Source organism: Pteropus alecto, unplaced genomic scaffold, assembly GCF_000325575.1.
Source record: "Pteropus alecto unplaced genomic scaffold, ASM32557v1 scaffold106, whole genome shotgun sequence".
In the NCBI taxonomy this organism is placed as follows: domain Eukaryota; kingdom Metazoa; phylum Chordata; class Mammalia; order Chiroptera; family Pteropodidae; genus Pteropus; species Pteropus alecto.
The window spans coordinates 14,511,187-14,532,950 of record NW_006442103.1 but is presented as its reverse complement, the minus strand read 5'-3'; the positions used below and the strand labels follow the sequence as shown (position 1 = coordinate 14,532,950).

The 21,764-nt window shown below is 41.9% G+C and overlaps 1 protein-coding gene across 1 annotated transcript in view; it reads right to left on the bottom strand.

Moving 5' to 3' along the window:
- MAB21L3 (mab-21 like 3) overlaps positions 1-21,764 on the bottom strand; it is a 41,148-nt gene that overhangs the window by 16,462 nt on the left and 2,922 nt on the right. Inside the window, exons 2-3 of the mRNA XM_006919819.2 lie at positions 3,966-4,088; positions 2,286-2,531 (exon numbers count right to left, since the gene is read on the bottom strand). Coding sequence (XP_006919881.1) covers positions 2,286-2,348 — 63 coding nt within the window. The 5' untranslated portion in view covers positions 2,349-2,531; positions 3,966-4,088. The remainder of the gene's footprint in view (positions 1-2,285; positions 2,532-3,965; positions 4,089-21,764) is intronic.

Below are 21,764 nucleotides of genomic sequence, written 5' to 3'. Positions count from 1 at the left end.
GGCCTGCGTGAATGTCATTCGTGATGAATGTCACTGGGAAAAAAGGCTGAGAACTTTCTTCCACACAATAGGAAGTCAGACTTTTACTTCTGGAATTTGCATTAAATCCAATAACCAATTAACAAAAAAAAGGATGGGGGGTGGGGGGCATAGCAGACACTACCTCTGTCCTCCAGGGCTTAATAATTGAAAGGGAAGGAGACTTCAACTGAGTGATACGTAAATGAGACAGTAGGTTTTCCACCATCATATCCCCATCTTTTCAGACAAATTCTTCCATGAACCAAATGCCTGAGCCCCACAAGATATGTGCAGCTCCCACGCGTAGCGGAAGCCATACCCACAGCAGCACCAAGTAGCTGAGACTGGTGAGTCCTTCTGGCGCGCAGGATATTTTATAAGGGTTAGCTCCTTTGAGCCTCACAGTAATCCCTTAAGGTGGATGCTGTGATTATCCCCATTTCAAAGATGAGGAAGCTTAAGTTCAGAAAAAGTAAGTCATTTGCCCAGGGTCCTAGAGTCTGTAAGTCACAGAACAGAGATCCACATTCGGACAGTGTCATTCTGAAGCCCACACCACTGGTCTGCCTCCCAAGGACAAGGTAACTCAGTGAAATCCATGCTCGGCGCTCAAATGGGTTCCCCTTAGCCTGGCCAGCCTCTCCTGCACTCCTCTGCTGATTAAATCCTGTGCACGCTCGAAGGCTTTGTCTCCATGCCTCTCACCTGTGCAACGCCCCTCCCCCCGGAGCGAACACCCTCCCTGCTCTCCAGCGGCCCCTTTAAATCCCAATGCAGCCTTCATGGTCGATCGCATATGATATTAAGCATTTGCCTGTCTGCACACAGAATTCTTCCTCTTGTCTTTGGAGTTACGTGCAAAATCTGCCGGAGGGACAGGGCCGCTGTTAAAGCCACCCCACGGCACAGAACTGCTCATTGGGCAGGCAGTGTGTCAGCCTTGTGTCTTGGGCACGGTGTTTTGCACAAAGCAGGTGCTCAGTCTTTGTTTATAAAGATACACGTAGAGGGGGGTTAGCTTTGGGGTAAAAAAGAGTAGGCTGAAACCTCACCACCTTCATTATCCAGCTGTGTGACTTTGGACAAGTTATTTAGTCCGTACGAGCCTCCGCTTCCTCCTCCGTAAAAATGGAGGGAAGATGCAAGTGCCAGATGGCTATCGATCAGATTAAATGAAATACTGTACAGGACTCATATGCCAGCACCTTTTACACTATTCCTGCATTATCTTCAATGAACCCTGAAATCATTCTGACCACATATACGCAAAGATACTATGTGACCGTCAGGGAGAAAAAAGATACCCAAGACCCTGTTCTTCCCTCCAGAAACTTATAAACAATAAAACAATATAATATTTGAGTTGCCACCCAAGATAACAACAGGAAAGGTGTTGGGAATCAATATGCAATTGACTGCTACATAAATATTGTCAGTAGTCATTACAATGGCGTACACAGGAGACAAAAATGATTTGTGCTGGCGCGGCAGAGAAATTTTTGTTGGGAAAGTGGACTCTGAGCTGAGTCTGAAGGATGACCAAAATCCAGAAAAACGGAGAGAGAGAGGTGCTCTCTCCCTGGGCCTGAAGCTTCTCAGGGCACAGTTCCTGTGGGGCAGGAGTGGCAGGCACAACCACCTCCAGGGGGTGATGAGGGGACACATATGAGGGAGGGGTGAGGGGGCGGGTGTTGGACTTAGGGGTGCTGTGGCCCCCGGAAACCAGTGAGCACATGTTCTGTTGAACAGACACGCAGCTCCAGCCTGTGTCTGCCAGCCAAGAAATTGGGACCTGTGGTTGCCAGATGTGAAAAAAAATTTAAATAACCTATGGGCCAAAGAAAGCACAAGCACAGGCTGGATTCAATGTGTGGAGCACTGTTTAGAATTTCTGCTATTGGAGATGCAGGTAGGTAGAGAGTAGAAAGATAGAAATATTACTTGAATGCCAGAGTTAAAAAAAAAATGGACTTTTTTCTTTCAGAAAGCACAGGGCCATGGGAAAATGTTGGCCAACACTCCTTCCATGTGTAGTCCCCAAAAAGAGACATAATGGGGAATCATCTTACTATAATTTTTATCATCATAAGTTTTCCTTATTTCTCTTTGTAATGGTTTTGCCTAAAAAACGCATCTTTACTTATTAGTATGATAATGAACTCTGGCTGAGTAGAAGGGGTGAGGCGGGGTGAGGAGGGGTAAGGAGGGATGGGGGGGTGAGGAGGGGTGGGGGGTGCACGAGAGAAAGCGGTACCTGCTCTTACCTTGTCCAGCAGGCAATCTTCCACGTTTTCTGTCATCAGGGACTTCGTGGCTTCTTGTTCCATCCTAAGTGGGACAGCAGCGTCTTGGTTTATTTCTCAGCAAAAGACAACGCTGTGGTGGCTCTCCCAGGAATCCCAGTCTCCGAGTGCTCAAGTCCCCTGGGAATATGCACGGGGACCAGAGACGGGTCTTCTCAATGCTCCTCTTAAGCTCTTATTTCCAAATTGTGGGTCCCCATCTGTCATCTTTGGGGGAATTTAAACAAAAAAAGAATTGAAAAAGGAGAGTTGGTGAAATTCAATATGAGTCCAACTTAATTTTACTTTATTTAGCTCCGGTGCTTTGACCAAATGGCAATTTTCCAAGTCGTATTTCCCACTCAAGACAGAAATGCCCTGTGTAGTTGGCTTCTTCCCACCTTTTTACGCTCTTGTCCTAAAACTAGACGCAGCCTTGAGCTCAGCATCTTATATCTCCTTGTTCTCATCCTGTTGACAGTGAATATCCGTTGCCCTCCAACTCAGAAAACCCCATAGATTGATTTACCTTCTTTACAATAAACGAAACGGGAAACTGCTAAACAAGCAGCCTGGCACCCAACCCAACATTATGCCTACAAACAAGGGATCAGGTCTTGTCAGCCAGATCGGGGAACAACGATTTGCATGTGGAAAAATCCACATATTCATATGCGTGCAAGACACACACACACACACACACACACACACGTACCCAGCAGTGGCGAGGAGGGGAGCCTTCTGCTCACCTGCTGACCTTTAAGTATAATCTCCCTCTTCCCACTTGAAAGCTGGCAGTAAAAATTAAGTCAGTGTAAACAGGCCCCTTGAAAGTCGAGGAAACAATCACATCTGGTTTCGCCAGTAAAACCACGTTGGAAAACAGCTCGGGCAGCAAATCCCCAGCCTGGCTGGCTAGAGCTAGTTATATGACTGAAAAAAAATCAGAATGTCCTGACCTGATCCTCCTGACGCTGGTAAACATTAGAGTCTGCTATCCGATGATCTAAAGAAATCACAGTGCCTCTGGGAGCTCAGCTCCCTGTTGAGCAACGTTCTAAACCCACCTGGGATTGCAACCTCGGGGTGCTCAGCAACTGGCTTGGGATCCTGGGCTACTCCACTTTTTGCAGCCACAGAATTTGCATAAGGCACAGCAGAGCTCCCTGCCGCTCTGTGCTCCACCCACCGCCGCGTTACCGCCAGCCTTCAGCCCCGTGTCTACAGACCCCTGCTGTGAGTCTGCAGTCTAATAGCCAGGTGGCAAAGCCGCCCCTCCTCCGTACTGCCTCGATATTCTGTTTCCTTCCCGTTTACCAAACTCAGTCTCCTTTTGATATCAAATGCTCCTGGATAATCCTGAATCTTCTTCCCTTGCCTTCTCTTACCACTGGTCAGAGATCGGTTTTTCACAGATGGACTAAGAGCCTCTCTCTCTCTCAGCATCTTGCAATTCAAAATTCTCTCCCTACCTCGTTTTCAACGTCACCTAAGTCCTCTTGCTGCTCCCATGTGTTCTCGTCTTGTCCTTACTCCTGTGTCGCCATAATCATTGACTGGAAGCCCCTTTCCTCCAGCGGGGCCTTTCCCAGCATTCTGTGACCCCAGATACCGTCATCAGACACACAGACCTTCATCATTTTGTGCCCGTGGCTGTCCTACCTCGATTGTTCCAGAACCACAGCTGATCACAATGATGAAACTGGAATTCCTCTCTCGCGTTGGGGCCAGCGACGTTTGCCAGATGTGAGCAGGGAAAATGATAAACAGGGCCAAGTGAGGAGCCTGGGAGAAGGAAGACAAGTGTGCTCAGGGTGGCTCACTACAGGCTTTTTTTACCTGAATGCCAGACCGGGAGATAGGGCTGTTGTATAAACACAACCAACTCCTTCCTCTATGATATACTTTCTTACAGGCAAAGCTTTCAAAATAGAAGGCAGTCAGGAATACAGGCCTCTGACACATTGGCAAAGACACGCTTTCTTTGCAGATTCAGATCTCTGGATAAGTGGATATTGGATCAGCAAATATTTATTGAGCAACAGTCTGCCTAAGGCACTATGCTAGGCCAAGGAGAGAGTTTCAAAGTTGACTCTGATTCTCCTCCTTCAGGATTTAAGTATCCTGATTTCTCATGACTCATGCCGAACGCAAGTATGAACAGGTAAACGAGCTTTGGCTCAGCTTCTGCTGTGAGGACCAAGAAGTCATTTCTTAAAGGCAGTTTAACAAGGTGTTCAAAACCCTGACGATCGACATAAGCAGTGCTGGGAAGATAGCGTCCCCCTGGTTGATGAGCACAGGTGTTTGCTCCTGGTTTACCCAGGCTGAGGGTTCCCTTCTAAGAAGGAGAAGGGTTGGATTGATCCAAAACCATCATAAACATGCAAATTTGTTAAAGTTCATGGAGGTTACAGACTCCGACTTACTCTTTCAAAGTTTTCTTCTAATCCTCGGGGAACTCAAATCTGACGACTCAGCGGCCCAGACGGGGATAATTGTCCATGCCGGTGAGGAAGCCCCCGGCAGGGAATGAGGCGGGGACCCTGTCTGTTCTGTACCCTCAGTCAAGAGTGCTGAATATCTGATTGGCTTAAACATTAAAGTGACATTCTAGTAAGTATTTTGAGATGCGTAAAACCGCTTTATAAAATTATCAACTTTTCATGCATGTCCCTATGAGCTCTTTAAATTACTATCATCTTTTATAGAGAGGCCTGATATAAAAGAACTTAGCATAGCACCTGGCACATGATAGGACCTCAATATGTGCTTGTCTTCACACTCTATTTTCTCATCTGAGATAAAAGACCCCCCCTTTTTTTTTGATGTACTAGAGTAATTCTCCTGGGCTTATCTCATGCGTACAATCTTTCATTGGGTTGGTTTTCACAGTCCCACCAAAAAGCTAATCCCCTTTCTTCTCATTCCAGAAATGGCAGCTGAGATGATTTCAACTTGTTCCTTTGTCTAGGTTCAGGGGTAGAGGATCCTAAGCTCAAATGCCTAAGTGGGCCAGGCAGGTAATAAGATAAAGAGCATAAGAACAGGACAATAGAAAGGCGTAAGGCTTGTGGTGGATTCCATATATTTCCTACCTAGGATATCCTAGGTTGTGTGTGTGTGTGTGTGTGTGTGTGTGTGTGTGTGTAAAGCAAGGCTGTACTATCAAATACTGTACAATACAAAATCCACCCTTGCACTCTATGCTCCTGAAGTATTAAAATCATTGCAGTTTCCTGAAAAAAGCCTGTCTTCTCTGGCTTCTTACACTGGCGATACTCTCTACTCGGACGCTCTCCCCTCCCTCCCCACTCCCTTCCCTGGACCAACTTCGGTTTGTCCTCCGAGATTCATCTCAGCTGCCAGGGACCCTCTCTGATTCTCTAGATCACTTGCTGGCTTACTTGTATTTATCGAGGATACATCAAGCGCACGCTTCGTGAAGGCAAAAGTGTACGTTATCGATCACAGAATAGGTGCTCAATAAATATTTGTAGAATAAATGAATAAATAAAGGTCCCCTTTCTCATTCTACTATCTAATCCTATCTTATAGGTACAAGATAAAGTGACAGAAGTCAAAGGTAAATAATGAGTAAGTGCTCACTGGTTCACTTGGGAGCACAATGAACAAAAGTGGAAGGAGAATGAAGACACGTCCCTTGAAAAAGCTGACTTCAACTCAGAAAGAGCAGAGTAACGAATCAGATGTGTTTGCACCTGAAGGAGCCACTATTCACAGCCTAAAACTCTTAGGACTGCTGAGAAACCACCCAATAATTAGGAGATGCCACGTAGATCTTGATATCCAAATATCCATGTGTCTTTGTAAAAGTCATGGCTCCATCTGGCCGTTTCAATAAAAAGTATATTATTTCTTAGCTGCAATTATTATCCCAATACACCCAGAAAAAAGAGTAGTCCTCCAACATCAGCCGGAAGGGAGAAAACATGTTTACTTAACGCCAGTGACGGCCGCTCGTGGAGCCTTCTAGCAAAAGAAATAATGAGAAACAATTAGTGCTGTCAACTCCGCCTTTTACGCAGCAAAGATGACCTGTTTTGGCTACAAAATAGTTTATATTATATGGTCCCAGTTTGGGCTAGGAGAAAGGAAAGAAGACTATCTGGGTCTGATTCCATCTGTCTGTGTGTCCATCCGTCTATATCCCATGCACTGCAACATCATTGTGATCTTTCTCATTCAAATGGCCCACGCAGAAAGGTAACCCAGAAACTCATTTTTGTCAGAGACCACCTGTTGATGTAAACTCTCGCTATGGCTTAGATGACACTTTATTTTCAAATTAAAGAGTAAAAAGTTCTCCCATTTTCATGTCTCCCTATCTGGTACACAGAGTTCCATTTTTCATCGGAAACTTTTCCTTAAATCGAAATGCAACTCCCTTCTCTCTGCTTTGAGTCAGGTGGCTTATTTTTCGGTTGATACCGCCAAAAAAAACCACTGAGAGTGAGGAAAGCATTTAAGAAAGACGACATTTGGCTTTATTAATTTGTTATATCATGAAGCTAACAGGTAATTTTACTGAGCTGTTCACCTCAGTTTCTGTGATACCTGAGTTAGGAGGTGTCAGGGAATGGGTGATGGAAGGAATTAATGTTTTCTAGTCCTAGAGTTCACAGGGGACTGCTCCCTGCCACCCACTCCACCCCAAAGCTCACGACAAATGACAAATTTGTCTTTCTTTAGTTAAAAAACAAACAAACAAACAAAACAACAAACAAAACAAAAGCCCAGGGAGAAGACAGACACAGAGATCAATGCAGCAAAGTCCAGAAACAGACTCACAAATAGTTATTTGATCTTTTGACAAAGTATAAACACAATTCAGTGGCGGAAAGATATTCTTTTCAACTAATGAGTATTGGAAAAATTGGTCATGCATAAGAAAAGAGATAGATCTTGATACAAATCTCATACCTTATATAAAGATTAACTCAAAATACATCATGATCTAAATGAAAAACATAAAACTATAAACTTTTTAGGGAAAAAAGATAAATCCTTCTGACCTCAGGTAAGACAAAGAATTCTTAGACTGACACCAAATGAAAGATGCATAAAAGAAGAAAATTGATAAATGAGACATCATCAAATTTAAAACTTTTGTTCTTCCAGAGATACCGTCATGAGAATGAAAAGACAAGATATGGGCTAGAATATATTTGAAAACTGCATATCCGACAAAGGACTTGTATCTAGAATATACAAAGGACTCTCAAACTCAATGATATGAAAACAAAAAACAATTAAAAAATGAGTAAAGGACATGAACAGATACGTCACCGAAGAGGATATGAGAATGACCAATAAGCGAGGAAAAGATAGATAGTCAATATCATTAGCCATTAGGGAAACGCAAATTAAAAACATGATACGACATCATATAAAAACTACTAACAATACCAAGTGCTGACAAGTACTTGGAGCAACTAGAACTCTCATGGGAATGTATAATGGTACAGCCACAACAGAAAATAGTTTGTTAATTTCTTATAAAATATATATTTAACCCCAGCAATCCTACTCCTAGGCATATAGTCTAGAGAAAAGAAAACTTGGTTTACACAAAATTCTAGCTGCAACTGTTCACAGCAGTTTTGTTTGTGATAGTTAAAAGCTGGACACCATCCCAACGCTGTGCAGCAGGTGGATGGATAAACAAACTGTGATATGTCCATACGTCCATACGTCCATATCATGGAACACCAAGCAACAACAACAACAAAGAACAGACTGCTGATACAAACAACTTGGATGAATCTTAAAGACATTATGTTAAGTGAGAGAAAACAGTTTCAAAAGGTTACGTACTGTATAGTTCATTTATCTGGCGCCCTCGAAAATTCTCAAAACAACAACAACAACAATAATAAAAACAAACAAGCTATAATGAGTGGTTGCCAGGAGCTGGGAGCAAGGTGAGGGTCCTTTATTACCCCCGATAATGTCCCTTGCTTTGAAGTGTACTCTGTCTGAAATTAATCTAGTTACTCCTACTTTCTTCTGAATAATGTTAGATGGGTATATTTTTCTCTACCCATTTACTTTTAAGCTTTACGTTGGATTCATATCGACCACATTTGTTACTATTTTCTTAACTTACTACACACAATGGGCATAACTTTTGCAGTTCAAGGTACAACAGTAAAACTAACATGGATTTCTTTTTTCTTCTTTACAATTTCACAGATAGATTTGTTCTTACCATAGGTCTTAGAAACCTCAGTATGAGATATTTTTTTCCTTCCTTATTAGCGTTCACCTTTTCACTTAAAGAAAGCATTTGTGACTTCTCTTTGGCATATCTGAATCCCCAGCATCACTATTGTGCTTTGGGGCCATTATTAAGTAAAATAGGGTCACTTGAACACAAACATCATGACAGTCGATCTGATGATCGAGAGACTGAGACAGCTACTAAGGAACTCACAGGTGGGTCATGTACACCATGGGGATGTGCTGGAAAAACGGGCGATTCACATCCCAAGCAAGACAGAGCGGGACTGGGAGAGATTTCATCACACTACTCAGAACGGTGCTCAGTTGAACTTAAAAATTATTTATTTCTGGAAGTTTCCATTTAATATTTTGAGACCGAGGTTGACCACAGGTAACAGAAAGTGCCAGAAGTGAAGCCTCGGATAAGGGAGGACTACTAAATTTGGGGAAATTCTCAGTCATTATTGTTTGAAATATTTCTTCTGTTTCTTTCTCTGTTCCTTCTCCTTCTGGCATTTTCATTACGTTAGTTACATCTTTTGTCGTCTCACAGTCTTTAGATAATTTGTTCTGTTTTTACGATCTTTGTTCTCTTGGCTTTTCAGTTTTGGAGATTTCTACTGAAGTAGCCTCTCGCTCAGAGACTCCTTTCTCAGCCTTTCTTCATTTCTGTTTCAGTGGGTTTTTATCTCTAGCATTTCTTTTTTTTTTTCCCTCAGAATTTCCATCTCCCTGCTTACATTGCCCGCCCGTTCTTGCATGCGTCTACTTTATCCACTAGAGCCCTCACATTTTAGTCATAGTTGTTTTAAATTTCCTATCTGATAATGCCAATGTTCCTACCATGTCTGATACAAATTGTGTTTTTTGCTTTTCATATGCCCTGTAAGTTTTTCCTGCTAGTTGGACATAATATAGTGGGTAGAGAGAACTCTTGTAAATAGGCCTTTGTTAATGTGGTGGTAGGTATAGGGGAGGCAGAGCCTTCTACAGTCCCGTGATTAAGTCTCAGTCTTTTAGGGACCCTGCCTCTGGACTGTGAACGTCACTAGTGTGTCTCAGGATTTTTTTTTTTTTTTGTTACTCCCGCCTGAAGCAAGGCAGCATGGCTAGAGTGGGCTGGGGTTGCTTATTTTCCTTCAGGGAGAGCGTACTAGAGTATTGGGTATTTCCCTTCTCCCAAGTCAGTTAGGCTCTGATACTACCCCAACCAGTTAGGCCCAACCGGTTAACTAGTTTTGCCAGTATTACTCTGCATAATAAGAAAACAGACCCAGTATTATAACATGAATGTTTGAAAGTAGGAAAATACGATTAGCACAGCTATACAGTATCTATTTCTGTGTTAGTTTTCTTTATCAAGATACATCATACCGAGGCAGGAAAGATATAAATAGAAAAAGCAGCAAAAATATATGTAGGTCAGAGGCAGTAAGAGAACATTCATAAATCATTTTATAGTATATGTCTATCTTGTCAAGGTAGCTATACAATTTCAAGGGCAAATATTTAATAGAAATATTTGCAAGTAGGTTGGGAAATTTTAAAAGAATCCTCACACTATACAACCAAACTCATTGCTCCCCCTGTACAAATCTTGTCACGGGTGCCAAAAAATGCAAAGATCCTATTGATTCCATAGGAGGAGCCTATGGAATCAATAGGTAAAGTTACAGAGTCAAGGCCAAGGTATAGAGTGGTGTCAGTCCTGTACTCAGGAGGCAAGACTCCCTGCTGGCCCACACAGGAACTGCTGCAGGCAGCTCGGGAGGCGGGGCTGGGTGCACACTGACATGAGTGCTTAGAGAGGTAGGTCGGAGGGGACCTTCTAAGCCAGGGATAACAGCTGGGGCATAGGCACATGGACCCAATCGGGGACTGTGGTCATGGCGATCTACCCGGAGGATGCCAGATGAGTTTGGAGAGATTACACACGGCACTGAATTCAAGGCTAACATATTTTGATTTTTCCTTATAGGCAATGGAGAGCCTTTGAAGGATTTTGAATAATACACTGATATGACAGAAACTGTTCTTTAAAGTGATTTGCTCTGCAGCTTGTTGTCTATGGGATAATCTTTCTCTACTAGCCTGTCAGCCTTGCAGGCAGAGATCGTGTCTAGTTCACTATTGTCCTGGGATTCAAAGCTGATACCAGCCACTTGCAAATCAGAAAGAGCAGCCCTTGGGCAGACCCAGCCCTATAAGGCCAATGCTTGGTGAGCGGACTGCGCCTGAGTGAGAAAGATCGTCCAGGAAGCAGCAGCCCACACAGAGTTCCGTGGCATGGTGAGCAGAGCACGCTAGCTTTCAGCCCCACCTGCCCCTCACTCAGGCATCTGTGTGGGGTACGCACCTGCGTAACAATAGATAGAAGCCCTGAGGAACCGCAGGTAGGGGCCTAGTTCGGAGGTGATCGGGTTAGGCACTGAATTAGGGGAACGACAGTGGGGTTAGAGAAAGGTCTAAGAGACACTCACACTCTCCTGCACTTTAGCTGGAATGGCTTCTCTAAGGAAACCCGGGCCTACCATGAGCACAGGCCCTTCTAACAGGTTTGCTCCATTTGGCTCCTCGGTGATGCCTCTGCTAGAGAATTCCATTTTCAAAGTTTTGTCCCAAGGCCTTGGCTTCTGCACAGATTGGCCCATTTCCTCCATTCCCATCTGATGCTGTTTAAGCGTGAGAGCTTACCCAAAGCAGTTTTTTTTTTTTTTAATTTCACAGTACTTAATAAATGCCTGTCCTTATGTCGACTTAGCAAGAAGCTGCAAAGGATGTTGAACAATTTGTTGGCAATGATATTCTTGTGATGAAAGGATTAGTGGTTTCTGACCTTGGCTACACGCAGAAGCATTTGATGAGCTTTTGAAACACAGATGCTTAGGCCCCACCCCAAACCAATCAAGTCAGCAGCTGAGGGTCAGTTAGGGCACGAGTCACCAAGATTAGATATTTGGTAGTTAGCTTGAAGGGATGTCCACAAAAAATTACTAAAGATGCCAAGAAGAATACATACCGTAATGCTATTTTTGAAAAGAACTTAGAAAAAAACTCAGTTATCTGCATGTGTATATATCTACATCTTTACGCTACATTTATATATAGTGTATAGCTATAGAGTATAGATATAGATACAATATGTGTGTATACAATATACTACATATTATATGGGTGTTGTGATATATGTAAAATGTATACCATACATAACATGAGAAAAGTAAAAAATATATAATAACAACAAAAATTATGAAAATAAACACACACGGTTATTAGTTAAGAAATGAGGTACAAAAGGCTCACGTGCGGGGGACAGACAGGGAAGAGGCAGAGGGAAAACGGGAAGAAACTAACAAAGAAACGGTCTTCAGGCTGCTGTTCGCCACGTAACCAGCGTGTGTTCTCACAGCAGTTATCTCAAGGAAGTGCGATTTCAGGTAATCGTTTAATTCTTTCCTGTGTAAAAAGTATTTTCTATAAGGATGCATCATTTATATAATCAGAAAAAACTTCTGCATTATCTTTTTTTTTAAGCTCTGTTCCCGCTGCGGCGTTAGCATGCACAATGCCCTCTGCTGGAACAAAGTTCCTGTTTTTCTCTGCCTGGTTCTTTCTGATATTTGAGGTCTCAACTTTCACGTCCATTCCTCAGAATTCCTGTGAGACGGATTTGTTCTCTGTGTCACACTCAGTCCTGTCCCACTGTCCTTTGCTTTCAGAGCACTTATCACAGTTCGAAATAATTTGCGTGGCTATTAGATCAAGGCCTGTCCACGCCCCTCTAGAGTGGAGGCCACATGAGGTCAAGGGACTAGGACTGTTTGGCTCTCTGATGAGTTCCCAGTGCCTTGCCCAGTGCTGGACACATAGAGGCCTCAAAAAGTCCTTGGAACTTCTTGGATCGTTTCTCTGTATTTAATAACTTTCCACACGCTCCTACCTTGTACCTTCATGAGGTTTTGTGCTCGCTGATGTCTAGGACTGTGCCTCACACCTGTCAGTACTCCCTTGAGTGCTCAACAGCTCTCGGGCTGACTTGACACGTTGAGAACCCTTGGCTTCCCCAGGAGCCTTAGCATTTTTCCTTATATCATTCCCATGGCTGCTGTTACTTTCTCCTGCTGCTCTGGGAGAAGGATAAATTGGGATAAAGGTCCCAACTGTCCCCAAGGTCTCAGCTCTTTTGACTACACTTAGATGGTCACCGGTAAATTATAGGTCCTTTTTTGAGGGCTTCTCCCTCCTCCACCTCCCCCCCACCAAGGGTAGTGTTTACTGTCCCCTCATGTTATGAACTGAATTATGTCCTCCCAAAATTCACATGTTGGATTAATAATCCCTGGTACCTCAGAATGTGACTGTATTTGGAATCAGGACCTTTAAAGAGGTGATGAAGTTAAAATGATGCCATATGAATGGTGCCCTCATAAGAGGAAGAGACACCGAGGATGTGTGTGCACAGAGGAAAGGCCATGTGAGCTCACAGTGAGAAGGGGGCCATCTGCAAGCCAAGGAGAGAGACCTAAGGAGAAATCAGACCTGCCGACACCATGATCGTGAACTTCTAACCTCCAGAACTGAAAGGAAATAAATTTCACTGGGTAAGCCACCCCGCCTGTGGTATTTTGTTACGGCAGCTAGAGCAGACTAACACGCCTCTGTTGAAGAACTCGCATGGGCTTCCCAGGGCTGGGCAGAGAGACATCTTAGTGTCAGCCACCTTTGTCACACTCCTGCTTCCAGTCAACCAATTGCCCCAGGCAACGGCTTTTCATTGAGTGTCACCTGAAGAATGAGCATCTTGCTTTTCTGTGACGCGTTTCTGCTACACTCGCCTCCTCCTCAGGACTTTAGGAAACCAAGAAAGCCCACAGAGGCTGCACTGGGGAGACCAGCCTGCCCTTCCCCTGAGAAAGGTGGATCTCCCTCAAAGAGCATGCTGAGGCAATGTCACCCCAGGAACACCCAGCCCCCAGTTCTCTGTTTCACTGCTCAGAAACCACAATGTTTGTTCTTGAAACATGACTAAAGAAACTGAATGCAAAGGAAAATGTGGCTTTTTACCGTAGGTTTATGGCAGTTTATAATCTATAATCAATGTTGAGAAAATAAAATTTGGCCTGTGGACAGGTTCTCCTTCAATAAAAGTGATCAAGATCAAACCACCCAGACAATACAGTAACAACAGTAAGAAAGAAAAGAAATGAATAAAGTCTGATACCTAAACATCAATGAGTCTTTTTAGTAGTAAACACGTCATTTAAAACACCTGGTGGAACTAAGTGCCAAATGACTGGTACCGATTGCTATGAGTCTCTTTTACATTTGGATTTAGTTCCTACACTTATCATATAAACACTAAAATTCGTCTTGCTGCCACATCTCTGCCTTAGTATCTAAATCTCCTTCGGGTCATGGAATAATGGAGTGAGGACAGAGACAAGTTGGATTTGCAGAACTGTAGGATACTTTTACAACCTTCACTTTACACTCTAGCATCAGGAGAGGCAACGTGGTATTTCGAGCCCTCTTCAGAGGAAGACTATGCCAAAGTCCTAGTAACAAAGGCTATGTAGGTTCAGTCTACTTTCCGCACATTGCAATGCCTATCACAGCCACTTCCCAATTCATTCTCTCATTGTCATCACCATGACAACCCCTATCGGTCACAAGCAGCCAGAACATTATCAACCAAGAAGTAAAAGAGTGAGCCTTTATCCCCAGCTCATGGGGCTTTATTTCAAACGATGACCTCTTTCTTGGTAAATTCTTGCCTTATTACAAAATCGAGTAGCCAGTCATTAGCACTAGAGAGATCCAAGGGCTCCTGAGCTCTTGACACCAAGGACTGCTTAGATTCTGGTTTCCTCTGTAATACCCAACTAAGAGCAAGATTACATGAATCCTTAGCTTCCCAGTTCAGTCTAACTACACCTCAATCATTCAATGAGCCTAAAATAATCTAACACAAAAGGCGATGTTGAATGACACCGGGCAGCCAATTAATCATACAAAGGCCCTATCAAAAAGGAAGTGAAAGAAATGGCGAACAGGCCATCCACGCCTGCCATTCTTTACCTCCACATGGGTGCCCAGGACGGCTCTTTTGGATTAACTACCTCCCGAAGCTTCCTAAAATATCTGTGATAAATATTTCAGGCTAATTGAGATGACCCAGTTAAAGATATAACAAACCCTGGCTGTAATTACTAGGGAATTATAATGGCTCTTCCCCACAAGCTGTGGACATAGCAATTATTCTTCATATAGTTTGTAATTGTGAATTGGGTAAAAGCCAACTACTCCCCGAAAGACCGCTATGTAACGTAGACAAAAGATATAATTGACAAACCATTCTGCCTTTTGGAGTTCTATCCATAACTTGATTTTCATCTCTTGAGAAGTTGATTTTGCATTTTCTACTTTAAAGTCTTCAGTAAAGTCTCTCGGGATAGCTATGTGCATTTTAGTTAAGCTATAGGACAACGATAACACCTTTCTTTACATTAAACATGGCACCGCACTAAAGAATTGCAAACATGGAAGAGAAACCGAAAGGGCTCATTTTCATGATGAGAGGCACAGTGACATTTAATTGCAATACAGGGTGATAAGTGCAACAAGTGATAAGTACAAGCAAGACCATTCATGGTGCTTAAGCCCATAAAATCAGTACTGCCCAGAAGGAAAACCTCACTGAAGAAGGAACATTTCGACTGAGTCTTGAAAGGTGGAAAATATTCATGAGAAAGTTCAGGAAGGGAAGGGTGTTCCAGGAGAAGAAACAGCAAGTTCGAAAGCATGGAAGCAAGTGATGTCAGTGAGACCGCACAGTAGAGACCACCAAGAATTCTCTCCTCCGTCAAAGGAATGAGAAAACTGCAAAAGTAGGCAGAATCAACTTTTTCAGAAATCAGGAAATTAACCAAAAGCTTGTAGCAATCTGGGGAGCATTTACTCAAGAAAAACAGCTGAGTCATGGTAAGAAGGGAGAGCTATGTGGTGTTTTAACTTTTCCTACGTTTTACTCTCCAGCTCCACAGCAGTCTTGAAAATTAACAGCCCATCCTCATGGTGAGAACTAGCAGCTTGACAGCCGCCAGAAGAAGCACAACAGGGTGGAGTTCCTCCAAAGCCTCATTCCAGAGAATTATCATTATCCGGTCTGGTTGGTAGTTAGTTTCCCAGGAGACCTCGCTTGTTGTCTATAATTGACCCAACTTGAGACTCTCCCAGTACAAAAAGACTTTCCCCTAAGGGCATCTGTCAAAACAATTACAGTTAATTGTTTAACTTCGTGGCTTCCCGAGAAGTGAATAACAGTCATGCAATCTATAGACTAACCAAGAGCTTAAAAGAAAGAGCTGGGGAAAGAGATGTTCATAAGGGAGGTTCCTAGATATTTCTGAGAATCTAGAAAGCTATGCTTATACAAAGAGTTGTGCGTATTCCTAGGGCTATCGACATGCTCAGGAAAAACCTGAAGAGGCCCTAAGCTCTCACCTCTGACTTGAGGCCCTGCATAAGCAGGAAGTGAAGGCTAGGGCAGAGTTGTAAACTGGTTGACTGTTGAAGGCAGGCCCAACACACAAAAAAATGAGAATAGAAACAAACGAATAAAATATAAAATAATAGAGAAAAATCAATGAAACCAAATGTTATTTGTTTGAAAAGATCAACGAAATCGGCAAACCTTTAGCTAGAATGACCAAGAGAAAAAGAGAGAAGACTCAAAATGCCAAAATCAAGAATGACAGAGGGGACATCACTGGTGACCTTACAGAAATACAAAAGGAAGAATAAGGGAACACTATGACCGACTGTATGCCAACAAATTAGATAACTTAAATGGACAAATTTCTATAAAACACAAACTACCAAAATTGATTCCAGAAAAAACAGAACATTCAAATAGACCTATAAAAATTAAAGAGTCTGAATTAGTAATCAAAAAACTTTCCAGAATAAAAAGCTCAGGAACAGATGGCTTTACAGGTGAATCGTACAAAACAATTAAAGAAGAATTAACATCAATTACTCACAAACTTTTCCAAAAACAAAAAACAAAAACACAAGAGACACACTTTCCAACTTATTTTATGAGATCAGTGTTAACCTAATAGCAATACCAGACCAGGACATCGCAGCAAAGAAAACTATTGTTCAATTTCTCTTATGAATGAAGATTTAAAAAATCTTCAAAAAACTAAATCAAACAACATACAATAAGGATTATACATCATGACCAAATTGGATTTATTGCAGAAATGCAAGGTCGTTTTAACATATGAAAATCAAAAAATGTAACACACCATATTAGTAGAAAAGGAAAAAGAAAGAAAGAAAAAGCCCACATGATCATCTCAGTAGATGCAGAATAAGCATTTGACAAAACCCAACGGCTTTTCATGATAAAAAAAAAAATTGACGAATTATGACTAGTTCATTAGGTCATCCAGGTATGACTAGGCCATCTATGAAAAACCCACAGCTAATATCACACTTGATGGTGAACGACTATCAAGCTTTCCCTCGAAGATTAAGAACAAGACAAAGATGTTCATGCTCATCCCTTCTAACGAACAAGTTCAGCAAAGTTGGTGGACACAAGCTCAAGATCAATATAGAAAAATGAGTAGTCAGTTTTATTACTATGCATTAACAATGAACAATCTGAAAATAACATTAAGAAAACAATTCCATTGAGCGAATAGCAACAAAAAGAATAAAATAATTAGGAATAAATGTAAAAACAGAAATATAAGACTTGTGTGCTGAAAATTATAATACATTCACAGAAATTAAATAATATTTAAGTAAGTGGATAGTTTGTTGAATGGTAGACTTACCATTGTTAAGATGGCAATACTCCTCATGTTGATCTATGAGTTCAGCACGATTTCTATAAAAATTCCAGCCACCTTTTGGGGCAGAAATTGACATGCTGACTCTAAAAATTACATGGAAATACAAAGGATAAACAATAGTGAAAGAAATCTTGAAAAAGAACAAAGTTGACAAAACTTGCTACAAAGCAACTGTAATCATGACTGACGCCAGCGTTAAGTATAGACATGGAGAACAATGGAACAGAATTCAGAATTCATGGGAAAAAGAATCCATACATCCGTGGCCAGTTGATTTTCAACAAGAGTGTCAAGATCATTTGAAAGGAAAAAATGATCCTTTCAGAAATGGTGCTGGAACAATGGATATCCCTATGCAAAAGGATGAATTTGCATATGGATATCCATGGGTAGGGATGCCTACTCCCTACCATATACAAAATTAACTAAAAATGCAACAAAGACCTAAGGGTAAGAGCTGAAACTATACAACTCTTAGAGGAAATTAAAGGTTTAAATTTTCATGACCTTGGAATAGCAATGATGTCTTAGATATAATACCTAAGGCACAAACGACCAAAGAAAAATAGAGAAGTTAGATTTCATAAGAATTAAAAACTACTGTGGTTCAAAGATCACCATAAAATTGTGAAAATACAACCCAAAAAATGGGAGAAAATACTTGTAAATTATATTTCTGATAGGGTCTGGTATCCAGAATATATAAAGAATTCTTCAAACTCAGCAGTAAAAAGACAATAAACTCGATTAAGAAATGGGCAAAGGACCTGAATACATTTCAACAAAGAAGAAATATAAATGAGCCAATAACATCGGTAGTCATTAGGGAAATACAAATCAAAACCACAATAAGATGCCACTTCATATCCACTAGGATGGGTATAATAATGATAATGATAATAAAAAGACAGACAATAAGAAATGTTGGGAGGACATGAAGAAGTTAGAACTCTTGATATATCACCGGTGGGAATGTAACATGGCACAGCCACACTGGGAAACAATTTTGTAGTACCTCAAAAAGTTATCATATAACCCAACAACTTTACTCCAAGGGATATACATCCAAGATCAATGAAAACATGTCTACACAAAAAAATCTGTACATGAATGTTCATAGCAGCATTATTCGTAATGGCCAAAAAGTGGAAACAGCCAATTGTCCACTGACTACTGAATGAAGAAATGTAACGTGGCATCCGTATGATGGAATATTACTTGGCAATAAAAAGGAACGAAATGCCGATACGCATAGGCTACAACAGGGATGGACCTTGGAAACATTATATTAAGTGAAAGAAGCCACACACAAAAGGCTACATGTTACATGAAACATCTGTGATAAGTAATCCATAGAGACAGAAAGATTAGCAATTGCCAGTGGCTGAGTAGGAATGGGGAGTGACTGCCAATGGGTAAAAAGTTTCTTTTGGGGTGATAAAAGTATCCCAGAATTAGATTAGATAATAGTGATGGTTATACACAACCTTGTGAATATGCTAAAAATAAAAAAAAATTAAAAAATAGAAAAAAACACTGAATCATACATTTTTTTAAAAATTTATTTCATGGTATGTGAATTATATCTCAATAAGAAAAAAATCTCAGTAGGGAAGTGGAGACACAACCATGTTCCTAAGGCATTCTCTGCGTGCTTCCTCCTAACCTGTAAAACAGTGGTTACTAATCATAATTAATGACACACTTGTTTGTCTTCTCAATCAGTTTTAGAAGATCCTTGAAGGTAGAGTTTATCAGGAAGATTTGTTTTCCCAGGGTCTACCTCAATGCCTAGCAGAAAGTAGGCTTAAATAAATTTTTGTAAAGAGAAAAAGTTTATATACAACATAAGGTATCTAAGAAGCTGGAAGGTCTGCTGCTGTCGGGGTAAAGCAGAATGGGGTAGGATGCGGGACCCTGGTGGGCAGCAGTGTCCAGACAATGCCTGGGCGTAACATGAAGAGGCATCTGACTTTGTCCTGTAGGTACTGGGGAACCGTTGTGAATTTTTAAGCCGGGGAGTAAAATGATAACATTTTTACTTAGAAATAAATCCCTCTCTCTCAAATGGCAGAAAGAAAGGTGGCAGCAGCACAGAGATGCTAAGTTAGGAGCTCACTGAACGGCAGCAGACTCGCAATCAAATGGCAGAATGAGCCCAGGCATCACGACCCTTCCCCTACTCACCCCCAAGCGGCAAAATGGCAAATGAAAAAAATACGTCTGTTTTTTATTCATGTTGGAAGTAAGCGCTGAGCCCACCAAGGTGTCACCAAGGGCAGATGGGTACAGATGGGAAGACACCGAGAGCCAACTCCTTGTAATGATCAAGTCAGGATGGCATGTGTGTTATAGCAGGTAGGCACGGGGGCTTCCGAAATCCATGAATATTCCCTAATTGGGAAAGAGGGTAGGATATGGAACAGACGAGAGGCGCCTCGCCTCTCCCGGCTCCCGGTCGTGCCCTGGGAAGCCCTAGACGAGAGGAAGCTTGGTCAGACAGGGGCCCTGTTAAACCTGGGAGAACAGACTAGTACGAATCGACAGAGCCACGTTGGCCGGCCATCTGGGATGGCAGCCAGACCAAGCAGAAAATTAAACCCAGCAAACCGGGCCCTGGTTCACAGGCTTTGCCCAGCCTGGAAGAGACAAAGTCTCCCTGCTCCTAGGACATTGAATGAGGTAAACTTTGATCAACCATCTCTTAAAGTTAAAAATCCAGTGATTAAAATTCTAATTTTAAGGGCTCCAACAAGAATCCAACAAATTTGCTGGCAAACATCAGAACTGGATTTGTCCTTTTGGTTCGCAGATCAGTGAGTAATTAACATGGATTTGTGAAAATATGACATAACCTAAAAACATGGAGGAAAAGCATCATTCAAGACCTGAGGCATGAGGATATTTGTGGAAAGGATTTACTATGAGAAACAAGATTTCTGTTTTCATGGTGTATATAAAGTTCAAGAAAACATGGAATCGATTTGATAACAGGTGAATGATGACACTCTAAGACGACAAAGGGTGACCCAGCCGGATTGAGTTAGGGTGTATGAGAAAGATAACGATCATCAAAAATGAATTTAAAACAGAATTTTAATCAGTTGGGATTAACAACTGAGAAAATGGAAAAGAAAATCCTCAGCTGTTCAGAAAAAAAAAAAAATGAATAAAGCCAGGTCCCTATTGCCTTCCATACACCAAAATCAAATTCCAAGTACAGTAGGACTTAAATATAGAAACAAATCATGAAAGGAACCATAAGAAAGAAGGAGACCATTTATGTAAACTCGAGTATATGAGGAACATATATGCTGAAGAGACTGACAAAACTTTGACTAAATAAAAGTTCATACTTCGAAATTAGAAAACATAATTTCACGTTAAAATCATGCCCACTGCGCCAATGAGTCTGCACCTTAAAATGTGTCTAAAGGAAACAGGAGACAGATGTCAACTCTGTTCATCTCGCTCGCAACACGAAGAACTGGACATAAACTAAATAGCTAACAAGTGGACTTTGGCTAATAAGTTATAATACTTCATATGATGGCAGGCTTTGCAGCTTTTAAAATTATATAGTAAAAGAATATTTAACAACAGGAAAAGGTTCGTGATGTATTGACAAATGAGAAAAAAAGCAGGTCACAAAACATTACCCATACACGGAGAAGAGGTTAGAAGTGGTTTTCTCTGGGGCTGAGTCTAAGTTTTATTCCTTGTGTTAGTTTTTAGTTGTTTTTTTTTTATTCTCTGACATTTCTTTTAAATTAACGTACTGCTATTTTCATAATCAGAGAAAAGATATAATACACAAACAGTAACACTGAACGTTCAGAGTAGGCGACGTTGGCTTGGTCAGGGAGTGTGTATGAAGCGGAAGGGGCAGGGGCGCAGAACAGAGCCAGGCGAGCAGCTGGAGGTGAGAGGGTCTGGTAGTGCATCTGTGTCCTTAAAGCAATGAGGCCTGTCCGTCAGCCTTAAGGGTGGGGTTGTTAACGTGTAACTGAATTTGCTTCTTGTTCATTCACCTACGCCTCCTTTGGGTTCCATGAGTGGGGCACAGAGGACACTTTGGTCAATTCACACTCTCCCTGACCACCGCCGTGGTCAGAAGGAATCCTCAAGCATCCTCTCTCTCCCGTGCGGCTCAGGGAATGGGGCGCCAGCACCCCGGGTCCCCTCAGAGGTCTAGATGGAAACACACGCACTCCCCAGTTACCCCCATCCCACACTTACCCCTCCAAGCCGGTTCCAAAGGCTTAAGAGAGAACCTGTCATTCAAGGCTAAAGGAAGAGGTTCTTTAGAATCCTTCCACTCCTCCCCCTCCCCAGGACTCCTCAGAAA